At 33.2% G+C, this 12945-nt stretch overlaps 1 protein-coding gene across 6 annotated transcripts in view; it reads left to right on the top strand.

Moving 5' to 3' along the window:
• NBEA (neurobeachin) overlaps positions 1–12945 on the top strand; it is a 798235-nt gene that overhangs the window by 230443 nt on the left and 554847 nt on the right. For 4 of the 6 annotated variants that reach the window (XM_036455163.2, XM_036455162.2, XM_036455160.2 and 1 more), the window contains 3 exons: positions 931–1148; positions 3820–3973; positions 9823–9831. In XM_036455163.2, coding sequence (XP_036311056.1) covers positions 931–1148; positions 3820–3973; positions 9823–9831 — 381 coding nt within the window. The remainder of the gene's footprint in view (positions 1–930; positions 1149–3819; positions 3974–9822; positions 9832–12945) is intronic. The other 2 variants (XM_036455167.2, XM_036455161.2) reach the window with 1 other exon arrangement.

Raw genomic sequence — 12945 nt, 5'->3', positions numbered from 1 at the left:
AGTCTACAGGGGAGGGCAGTTAGGGGTGACCAGGCTGATAGGAGGGAAGTTCGGGGTGACTGGGCCTGCAGGGAGGGGAAGTTGAGGGGCAGTTGAGGGGGGACCCGAGCCTGCAGGGAATAGCAGTTGGGGGACCAGGCCTGCAGGGGACGGCAGTTAGGGGTGACCAGGCCTTCAGGGAAGGGTAGTTAGGGGCAAGCAGGCTGGCAGGGCAGCAGTTAGGCATCAATTAGGCTGGCAGGCAGGAGTGGTTAGGGGCAGTCAGGAAAGCAGGCAGGCAAGCTGTTGGGAGCCAGCAGTCCTGGATTGTGAGAGGGATGTCCAACTACCTGTTTAGGCTCTATCCCAGTAGGATTGGGCCTAAATGGGCAGTCAGAGATCCCTCAAGGGGTCCCAGATTGGAGAGGGTACAGGCTGTGCTGAGGGACACATATATATATATACACTAGAGGCCTGGTGCACGAAATTCGTGCATGAGGGTAGGGGTGTCCCTCTGCCCAGCCTGTACCTTCTCCAATTTAGGACCCCTAGAAGGATGTTCGGCTCCCAAATGGGCAGTCAGACATCCCTCTCACAATCCAGGACTGCTGGCTCTCAACGGCTCACTTACCTACTAGCTTGATCACCCCCTAACCACTCCCCTGCCAGCTGATCAATGCCTAACTGCTCCCCTGCTGGCCATTTTGTGAAGGCCATCTTGTGTCCACATTGGGGCATCCATCTTTGACCATATGGGGGCGACTATCTTATGTGTTAGAGTGATGGTCAATTTACATGTTACCTCTTTATTATATAGGATATGTAAATAAGCTAGCCTACTTAAGTGATAAGTAAAAGCTTTATTCATGTACTTACTTTACTATATTGTTTTTATTTTGAAATCAGTAATTTGTTTTGCTTTCTACAAATGTTCACCTTTTATTTCTCTAGGCTGTTCAGGGTCGGCCTCTTACACAACAAGACAGAGACCTCCGAGTCGATCTAGGATTTCGCGGAATGCCAATGACTGAGGAGCAGCGGCGCCAGTTTAGCCCAGGTCCACGCACTACAATGTTTCGTATTCCTGAGTTTAAGTGGTCCCCAATGCACCAGCGCCTTCTCACCGATTTACTGTTTGCTTTAGAAACAGATGTACATGTTTGGAGAAGGTAGAAATATTTTTTTTCTAGAATTAAGACTACTTTCATTTAAGAATTTTTTTTTTATCTTTTACTCTTAAAAATTAATACCATGTAATAAATGTATTCTTATTATTGAGCTAATAAGATATATGCATTTTTAAAATAAAAGTTTAAATTATTTATGACACCTATTTTAAAGACTATATCAGTTAAAATATAACCACTTAATGAAAACCAAGTGTGCATACATTAAGTCAATACCTTGCCTCACTTTTGATTTAATTTTTAATAGCAAATATACAACAAATTGATTATGAGAGTGTGTCATTTATATATGCAGGCATATAAATTAGGAAATTGATGGTACTCTGTAACAGAATAAGACACTATCACAAGTATCAGTGGTGCAGTATTCTCAAGATTCAAATGGGTTCCTCTGCTTCTCCTGATTTTTTTCTAAGATTCACGGTGGTTGCTTCAGCTCCTAGGATTGAATCAATGTAGGTAACTTGTCCTAACTAGAGGGTATGGATGACTCTTCTTCCTTCATATCCTTCTTTCCTCCTCTTTCTTTTTCCTCCTCCTTTCTCTTCCTTTCTTTTCTTTTTTTTTTTTCCTCTTTCTCCTCCTTCTTCTTTCTTTTTTTATGTTTTGTTTTAATTGAAGCCACTCAAGAAATTTCCCTTAGCTAGCAGGATCATATGCTCTTTTCTAAGTTAATCACCAGCAAAAGGAAATCCTATCTAATAAAGATGCAATATGCTAATTGACTATCATGCCCTCACAAAAGACAGTGGTGCCCACAGCCAATAAGGAGGGAATATGCTAATTGCTACCACACCCTCAACGATGATAGTGCCCATAGCGACAAGATGGGGGCGCCCAGTCCCCACAGCCCTGCCAGGGCGGCAGGCACTCGGCACAGCTGGGCTCGTCCCAGGTGGGTCTGGCCACTGTGTGCATCTTCCTCTGGAGTCCCCCAGTTCTTTCAGTCCCCCCAGCTGCCCAGGGCCGGCCTAAGGTGCAGGCAAGCCTGGGATGGTGGCTGCCCAGCCACTCAGGGTTGCCCGAGGCTCTGGTAACCAGGCCTGGCCAAGGCTTGTGCTGCTGGCAGTGGCAGCTGCAGAGATGTGATGGGGCATCGCCTTCCCCTGATCCCGCCTCTGAGGGCTCCTGGACTGTGAGAGGGGACAGGCTGGACTGAGGGACCCCTCCTCCAGTGCATGAGTTTTCATGCACCGGGCCTGTAGTACTATATAATAAAACTCTAATATGCAAATAAACCGAACAGTGAAATGACCAGTGCTTAGGGGTAGCACCACTCAGCCTGGCTCATGGCTGGCAAGCACAGCGGTGGTGGTGGGAGCTTCTCTTGCCTCCACTGCAGGTGGGCAGTAAGGAGCGAGGGGCTCTCAGACTGCTATAGCCCCGTACTAAGAGAGGGATGCCTGACTGCTAGCTTAGGCGGACTTCTCCCAAGGGGCCCCAGACTGCAAGAGGGCGCAGGCCAGGCTGAGGGACCCCGCCAGTGCACACTAGGCCTGGTCTAGTTCAATAATAGAACAAAATCTTGATTGTGTTAGCATGGAAGAGGAATATGGTAGTAGTCAAGGTCTGCCACATTAAATTTTTACTTCTGATGTTATTTTATTAGTTTGTCCTTAGTCTACTGATGTATAGAAACAAAGGTATTTTCCTTGCTAGTGTTGTTACATGATAAATTACGTACAGATGGTAAAGAAGGAACCTAGAATACCATGAAAGACATTAAGGTTAACATGAATAGCATTGTATAAAAATTATGTAATTTCCTAATTTCAGTATTAGTGGCTTCTAAGTGAGTGATAGTCAATTTTATTTCCTTTAACATACTGTGTATCTTTGTTTCCTTTCAAGGGCTCTCAAAAAATTTCCCAAACAGAAGTCTATATAATTAAAAATATTTTTAAAGGCAGAACTTATACTTAGGACAGGGGAAAACATCTTGAGAGCTAAGATATAATATATGATATTGTACAGTTCTAAAAGTTGAGAATCATTGACTTAAATTTGATCATAAAGTAGTTTCTTCCTTTCCCCCGTTAGAATATAGTTCATATTCTTGACTGACACAGAACTAAAGCAGTGTATTTCTCTGAATATCTACAGTATATGTTTTATATGCGGAAACTCTACTGCCAACCTTTGAGGTCTTTTCTCTTTTTATTCAATAAATCTTCGAATTTTTACTGATTTATTTCTCCTACTACATTACTTCTGTGACTAGCAATATACATTTTCAGTATGACTGGTCAAAGGTAGGGGACTGGAGTCTGGTGATGCAACAAATTGAAACTGCGTAAAAGGTAGCCAAACGTTGTTAACTATCCAGTTGTTCTGCCTTTTAACACAAGATGAATAACTGGCAAAAATAAATATTTTTAGCCAAATTCATTGATAGAGTAATATACCTTTGAATATATTTCATGGTAAACAAAATACTAGATTAATGTACACACATAATAACCATGTAAAGGTGCTAAATTTTGGTAATATAAAATATCAATTTTAAATTATATTATTTTCTGAGAAATCCATTTTAAATTTGCCTAGCTCTTCATTATTTGTCACTTTAAAAAATGTTATTATAAACTGTCTAAATTTCTTATTCTTTAGCCAAGGAATTGTTCATTTGCATTTTGTTTTTCTGCTATTTTAGCCATTCCACAAAGTCTGTAATGGATTTTGTCAATAGCAATGAAAACATTATTTTTGTACATAACACAATTCACCTCATTTCCCAAATGGTAGACAACATCATCATTGCTTGTGGAGGAATTTTACCTTTGCTCTCTGCTGCTACATCACCAAGTGTAAGTACTCTGCTTCCATCTAGTGGTTATATTGTATAATTACTTGACTAGAGTATGTCAGTGGTGTTCAATACTGTACACAGATTTATAAGGCCTAGGACTCATTAAAAAAGGGTATCTAAAAATTTAGGCTTTAAGTTTATAAGTGGATTTTAACAAAATATCTTCATCTAAGGGAACTTGTAACTGTATGAAGTTATATTTATTCATCATATTAATGTTTGTCAGTTTTGGTTTCTAGCTATGTATATTTATGAAAATATTTTTCTGGTAATTCTAATAAATACTTCTTATAAATAGTCATAACTACAAGCTGTTAACTTTATTTTGTGTATGTTGTTTATCCCTTCAAATATAATATTATAATGAACTGTTAAAATCTTCGTTCTGTAAATCTTGATGTTCTAAATAGAAGTATATACTTAATCATGAATATAAATTTAGAAAAAAGTCATCATTATAAATGCAATCTCATATAATTTATTTGACATATTATTTCTAAACTTAATATTATTCTAAACTACATCTATGATGTTTACCTTCCTGCTCTCTGAGATTTGATCTTAAGTAATTTGTTTCAAATAAAACCAAATTAATAATTTCTAGGAGTGTTTCTTATTTAAAACTTAGGCACCTAAATAGAAAAATTATAAAACATGCTGTTTTTATGCTATCTTAAAAATTTTGCAATCATTGAAATCCTCAGAAAATTTTATGTTCTCATTGGCTTTTAATAGCATTTTTACCTGACTTTATTTGCTGGTTCAACATTTATTTTAGAAAATATAGTTTGCCTCTATATAAAACATTGAAATATATTAAAATAATAAGGTTGAAAGTCAATCGGTGTTAATTATGTCATTTATAATATACTAGGTAGATGCAAACTTTATATTTAGTCATCACTTTAAAAAATATATCTGAACTATATAAAAAAATTTTGGCACTATAGCTGTCTATAAAATTTCATAAATTTTGTTCTATATCTAACTGAAATGAGAAAGAATAGAGAATTATGCTTCCCATATTTCCTGAGAGCTTGCTACCATATTGGAGACTCATCTCTAAGCCCATGAAGTACTATACTTTTTTTCCAGAAAGAGATCTGTTTTGTTAAGATGTCTTTTACTAGCCCTGGCCAGGTAGCTCAGTTGTTTAGAGCAGTGTTTCCCAACCTTCTCTCATGATGAGAATCACCTGGTGGAGTTGTTAAAACACAGATTCCTGAATCCCAATAAGAAGTGCTAAACTAGAATTTTTGGGAACATATAGGTAAAATTGTATACTTAACTAGTGCTCTAAGACAGATTTTATATACAGAGCACTAAGTTAAGTATGCAATTTTACCTATATGTTCTCAAAAATTTTAGTTTAGCACTTCTTAGTTGGGATTCAGGAATCTGTGTTTTAACAACTCCACCAGGTGATTCTCATCATGAGAGAAGGTTGGGAAACACTGGTTTAGACTCCCCTATACACCAAGGTCGTGGGTTTGATCCCTGGTCAGGGCACATAAAGTATCAACCAATGCATTTATAAATAAGTGAAGCAGCAAATTATTATTTATCTCTCTCTGTCCCCCTCCCCCATCGCCCTCCTCTCAAATCAATAAATTTTTTTTTCAAGTTTCCTTTTCTTTTTTTTTTAAAGATGTCTTTTACTTGTTAAGACAATGTTTCCAAATTGATCTCTGGCTTTATTTAATCCTTAACACACTTCTACATGACTCTTTTGCTCACTATATTTTTTGTCATTGCTACCACTCCCCAAGCAACCTTGAAACTTAATATTAGCAGAAGATTGTACTCTCAAATTCCCATTCTCTCACAGGTACATGTATTTCAGTTTCATCCATGAATTTATTCAAGAAGTCTAAAAAACATGGAGGTTAGTTCAGGCGAATGTGTAGCAGAACATATCATCATTAGGACTTTAATGGAATTAGTAGCTAACCAAGGAAATAGAGCCAGGAAAAAAATTGCTGAGTGCAGGTATCCTGTGAGATTAATATACTGTCCCTTCTTTTAATCTGATTCTCTCTGGAGATATATATCAAATACCAGTAAATTGACAATTGTGTATGATTTAAAAAAAATATTACAATGCTGAGGCAGGGAAAATTTTCATTTTGTCTTTTATACACTAAAAACTGAATAAATCAATATTTTCCTCCTGGCATTTTTTTCATCATATAAATTTTGTTTTATGTCTTATAAATTATCATTTATTATCAATACATTTTAAAAGTTTGTGTTGAAATTCATTTTTAAATATATCATTTTAAAATTTCTGCAGAACAGAAAAATTGGCTTTATATAAAGTTAACAGTTGGTGCTAAAATTTTTATAGGTTTCAGATATTCACATTACTATATAGTTTTCCAGATTTTAAAGCTAAAACATAACTATCAAGATAGGGAAATATTAAATTAATGGAATATGTTACTGATAAATATTAAAAAGTATATAATATTTCACGACCCAAATTTGCTTATTTTTATTTTATAATGAATGTGCAGTAAAGATACTGACATTTTGAGGTTTGATTTTTCAAACATATTACCTGTGCAATTTTGACTAGTATAGTTTGAGTTTGGAATTACTTAAAGGCTAAACTGTTTTCAAAAGACTTGGTAATTCATTCAGTAGGAGAAACTTTTCTTCTTTTTCTCTCTATATTTTTGTTATTTTGGTCCATTAATTGATTTTACCTATGCCTGGTTATATATCAATTTTATATTCTTTGAATAAATTGTTTCCCTAAAAGAAACAGCTAGAATTATTTCTCCCACTTTAGTATATTTGGTGCTGACTGCTGATATTGTTTTCTATTCCTTGACTATATAATATTCTTGCTAAAAATTATAATGTATTAGAGGGGGAAAGTTAGAAAGGAGGATATTGAATTAAGAAGGAATTAGAACTAAAATATGGAACTTTTTTTACTTAGTTTTAAAATGTAAAAAGCTAATCGACATATTTGGAAGGAATAAGTGAAAAAGAATCATTGGCAACATCAGATTACCAAAGAGAAACATTGCTATGTAGATGTCCTTAAATTTTTAAAAGAGAAATTAGAAATATTTGAAACTAATACTCGAGTGATCTGATAACTTTGTTTAGGTTTGTGAAGTTTTTAAAAATATTCATGCATTTTATGTGGATGTGCATTTAATGAAAAATTATGATAAATGATGATATGGCAGTGGATGGCAAACGTTTTCCTGTATGGATCAGATAGAGTAAATATTTTCAGTTTTGTGGGCTGTATGGTCTCTATCCCATATACTCAGCTATGGTTTTGCAGCTATAGGTAGTTACATAATGGATTTGGATATATGTGTGCCTTAATAAACTTTATTTATAAAAACAGCCAGTGGGGCAGATTTGACTTGTGGGTTATAGTTTGCATCATTTCTTCAAGTAAATACAAATATCATAATAAATGTTTTAGTGTGAAAACTTTATTACTTGGTACTGAAATTTAGTGTGAAATTTTAATAGAGCTTAACATTATTACAGTTTAATTTTTAAAAGCAATTTCTGAATATTACAGGCATTATATTCCACTAGGAGAGATGTAAATTTTGTCAGCCATACTACTTTTCTTTAGCATTTGACATGTCTAATGTTAGATTATATTTAACTAGGAGAGTGTAAGTAGAATGCTAAGAATTCTGCATAGTTATCTATTTTTAAAAATGACTCAAAGCTCAGGACAGGAACATATCTTTCCCATATAACTTACTTATTAGAAAAAAACAAACTTGTTTCTGTTATCAGTAATATTCAGACATGATCTTTTGATGTTATGGTTTAATATAAGGTATATTAGTTTTAGCATAAATCTTATATTTTAACTTGGGTTTTACCACTTCCTAGATATGACCTTAATTGCAACTTTGTCATTTATTAAAAGGTGTTCATTTTACTGATCCCATAGGGAGTTTGTTGAAAATTGTTAGGTATATATATGTAAAGTGCTCTAGAGAAGCTCTTATTGAATGTTTCCTTTATTTAGTTCCTTTTGGAACTATTATTCAGAATTGTATCATGATAGAATAATCTTCCCATTTATAAACTAAAGTTGTCATACTCAAAATTTTGAAGTTTAAAAGAAGATATTTGACACAAATTTAGTTATTATGGATTTTGATGGCAAAATACTAAAATGATATAATATTTTTGCCTGTTGTTTCCATGGGATTGGCATAATGTTTGTCTATTTTCTGCCCTGGGACCTTATATGAATACAACAATCCATACTAAGGATAACATTTGTGTATTGCTGTTGCAGTATTATCATGTATGAAAATATGAGCTGTTTATATTCATCTTTCTTGTAAGGAAATATCTTAATGAAAACTTCAAGGAAAAGGGAGTATAGTGATAGAATATTTATGTTATAGTGAACACCTTGAACTTAAATCCATGGAAGAATAGGAGTTTGTCGAGTTTCAATTTTGCCTATATAATTTAAAATCATATGTGGCATAGAAAATAAATTACAAAAATAATTTCAAACATATTACCTGTGTAATGGTTTTAACTTTAGACTTCTTAGTATGTACTTTGACCAATCTTTGTTTTCAGGAAGGAACATTATTTTTGTTGATTTTTTTGAGTTAATGTTTTCATGATTAGCTATTTGAATCAAACTCTTATTTACTAGTATTTTCTACACATTGTGCAAGTAGGTCATAAATGAAAGAAATTGGAGGGGGGAAATAAAGAAAAGTAAGAAACATGGATCAACTGCAAATTACAAAATGATTTTGTGATTTTAGATTGACCATTTTGGTCAGTTATCCAGAACACTGAATGCTTAGAATTTAATTCAGTTTCATGTATGGTTTATTTCTCTGTTATAGAAAAATAATTGAGACTGATATTTCTGGCTTTCCTAATAGTTTCAAAGTCAAAAGAAAGAAGAACAAGGTTTTTCTGTTAAAAAATGATGACAAAATTTTAATATTGGTAATGTTTTCTTACCATTATAATATTTAGTTAATAGATTTGAAAATATTATTTTTTGTTTTATCTCATAACATTGATTATTCTTTAGTATTCTCAGGAAGATTTTGTATATTGTCCTATGCAATGTACAAGTAAATAGTGTATTTTAAAATTTATACTCACATATATTTGATCAAAGAATAGGAACAGTTGATGATTTTACTATAAACAATTCTACCCCAAATTTTCAATATGTTAAATATAATTCTTATAAGATTCTGAAGCTAAAATATCTATGTTAGTTCATATGCAGAAACCATTTAGTATCAGGTATATCAATAAATTCTTTCCTAGCAAGGGAAAGTGGTCTTTAAGTTATAATCACTGAAATATTTTATCTTTTATTAACTTCTGGGGGGTGTGATCTATTGGAAGGGCTCCAAATTATAACGTAATTTTTTAAAGAAAATTCTGGAAGTATGGTATAAATAGTTTATTTTCCTAATTCATGTCTGCCTAAACCAGTACAGGCTTTTACAGAAATATCATACTAGTTTGTTTCCTTAAAGCCATCTGCTAGAAAAAAGATACTTAATTTACAAATAGGATATGCATAATTTCTAATACATAACTTACATTTATAGACATGTTATTTGGCAGAGTTATTCTAATAAAAAATAAACAACTCTGGATATTTGATATTTGATTTTAGTCATTTTAAATTATAAAATGAATATCTCTTCTGAGATTTTTGCTTTTAATAAAATACTCAAATATAATTTTAAATATATTATTTTGTGTTTCAATTATATATTGTATTTTTATTTAATTTTAATAATTTTCTTTTCTTGTACTTTTTTGGTCTGTTGTCTGTTTTGTCTAATGCATGTCCAGGGTTCTAAGGTTAGTATTAACTTCAGTAATTTTCAGGTGTTAGTTTTAAATTTTATTTTTACTTTTTTATGAATTTTTTGACTTGGTTATATTTTGTGTTTCCATACGATCTTTAACATTAGGCATGCCTTCAGCATATTTAAAAAATTCACTGAATATTCTTAGTTTATTGATGAATTACTGTTTTATTATACCATTACCTTTAGACTAGAGTATTAACATAATGTTTCAGTCATATGTACAATCAGATGTTATATGGTTCCAATGAAAGGAAATTGGATGGAATATATTAAAGATTAGTAGTAATCATATGTGAATGCTCTTTATTTTTAAACCTGATATGATTTTCATATAACATTTCATTAAAATTATAAGTTATTTTTATATGTAATGTAATAAGAACTCCTTTTGAATTTATGGTTTGTATTAAAATGAGTACTTTTTAAAAAATATATTTTATTGATTTTTGTACAGAGAGGAAGGGAGAGAGACAGAGAGTTAGAAACATTGATGAGAGAGAGTTATCGATCAGCTGCCTCTTGCACACCCCCCATTGGGGATATGCCCTCAACCAAGGAACATGCCCTTGACTGGAATAGAACCCGGGACCTTTCAGTCCCCAAGCTGACACTCTATCCACTGAGCCAAACCGGTTTTGGCTGAAATGAGTACTTTTTATTTAAAATGTGTTTAGTCAAAGATAACAATTTGGCAAACTATATGGATGTTAATTTTGTTTATAATTTCCATTTATAATTCACTCATTTAAAAATGAAAGCCCTCGCAGGTTTGGCTCAGTGAATGGAGCACCAGCCGGTGTACTGAAGTGTCCCAGATTTGATTCCTCTCAAGAGCAAGTGCCTAGTTGCAGGCTCAATCCCGTGCCTCAACTCGGGGTGCTTGAAGGAAGCAACCAATCAATGTGTCCCTCTCACATCATGTTTCTCAGATTCTCTCCCAACCTTCAACTATCTCTAAAAATTCATGGAAAAATATCCTTGGGTGAAGATGAACAAAATATAAAAATGAAACCATATTTTAAAGGTTAAGTCTTGGTAGACTCCAAAAGACTCAAAAATCAGACATTGACTAAAAAAGTGAGTGAGACTTCTAATAATTTCAGAAATTCAGAATGATGAAGAACTTATTTGAGAACATATCTATAGATATACTAAAATTCTAATATCTTGGGCCCTGGCTAGGTTGCTCAGTTGATTAGAGCCTTGGTCGGCAAACTGTGGCTTGCAAGCCACATGCGGCTCTTTGGCCCCTTGAGTGTGGCTTTTCCACAAAATACCACACCCTGGACGAGTCTATTTTGAAGAAGTGGCGTTAAGAAGAAGTTTAAGTGTAAAAAATTTGGCTCTCTAAAGAAATTTCAATCGTTGTAGTGTTGATATTTGGCTCTGTTAACTAATGAGTTTGGGTTAGAGCATCATTCCAATACACCAAGGTTTTGGGTTCAATCCCTGTTCAGGACACATGCAAAAATCAACCAATGAGCCCTCAGCCGGTTTGGCTCATTGGATATAGCATCAGCCTATGGACTGGAGGGTCCTGGGTTCGATTTTGGTCAAGGACATATGGCTGGGCTACAGGCTTGATCACTGCTAGGGGGTGTGTAAGGGGAAGCTGATCAATGATTCTCTCTCATCATTGATGTTTCTCTCCCTCTCCCTTCCTCTCTGATTTCAATAAAAATATATTTTTTCAAAAAAATCAACCAATGAATGCATAAATAAGTGGAACAACAAGTTGATGTTTCTCTCTCAAAAAATTAGTAAATACAAAATGAAATTTCAATATCTTGAAAAATTATTTTGAATGTTTAAAAGATCTAAGCATTGACAAAATCTTCCATTCTATTATAAAATTATGTTGATAAGTGTGACTTAAAGGAGATTTTATATAAAATGAATGTCTTTGCTTTTCATGTAATCTATTGGTGGTGTGGCCACAGATTTTTAATACATGCTATAACATGATACTGAATAAAGTGCTAGGAAATAAAGAATTTTAATTTTGAAAATACAATTATTTCTTTAATCCATAAATACTAAATTGGCATAATGTTGTAAATCAACATTAAATGCAAATTTTTGAATATTTTCAAGCTCATTTTAGAAAGACTGATTTTGCCTCTATTTAATGTTCCATTTATAATCAAGTTATATAGTACTTGCAGTAGTTACCTATCATTTTTAATACCCATCTTGTACACAAGTTTTTAAAAGTTGGCTTATAAAAAAATCATTATTTTCTGATGACATTTCCATGTTAATATGAGCAAGAATATGTTTAAGTAGAATGATGGATCTAATCAATATCAAAATGAAACAATAATTTGGAGCATGTACCTATAATAGATGCTTACCTTGTAGTTTAATTTATCATTTGAAGAGCTAAATTTAATCAACCTGGCTAGTATGTCTATTTTCAGAAATTTTAAAGAGTAATATTTTTATTTATAAAGCATTCCTTACTTTACTCTTTGAGACATTGAGAAAATGAGGCCTTGTCAATGAGGCCTAGTCACAATGAACCAATATAGCTAAAATTTTATGTGATAAATAATGAAAAGTAAAATAAGAAATGTTGTTATTGCTTATAAAATCCAGTTATACATCTTAAGAAACAGAATACTTTGTAACATTTCCCTTGAAAGCAGGACATTATATTTTATTATAGACAATATTTAGTGAAATTGTAGCTTCTACTGATTCTTCTTGTTACTAGTGTTTATATCTGTAGAAGAATTAATTAATGATCTTCTTGATTGTTTTTACCTTAGATTTTTACTGTATATTTGAGATAACCTCGTGGTTTTAGACTGTTCTGAAATGGATAAGAAATTGTTATACATTGTGATTGGATAGTTGTCTCATTTTGATGCCAAACTAGAGTGACATATATTTTCCCTAGTAATCATTATACATTTACAAGAGAAAAAAAAAAGTAACACTTTGTTTTTGTTTTTTTAATAAACAAGAGAGGGGAATTTAGGAAATATTTTTTTAAAGTAGTATAAATAGCCGAAACTGGTTTGGCTCAGTGGAAAGATTGTCAGCCTGCGGACTGAAAGGTCCCAGGTTCCATTCCGGTCAAGGGCATGTACCTTGGTTG

Source organism: Pipistrellus kuhlii, unplaced genomic scaffold (genome assembly GCF_014108245.1).
Source record: "Pipistrellus kuhlii isolate mPipKuh1 unplaced genomic scaffold, mPipKuh1.p scaffold_m20_p_3, whole genome shotgun sequence".
Taxonomy (NCBI): domain Eukaryota; kingdom Metazoa; phylum Chordata; class Mammalia; order Chiroptera; family Vespertilionidae; genus Pipistrellus; species Pipistrellus kuhlii.
The sequence above is the reverse complement of the archived record's forward strand: the minus strand, read 5'-3'. Positions and strand labels throughout refer to the sequence as shown.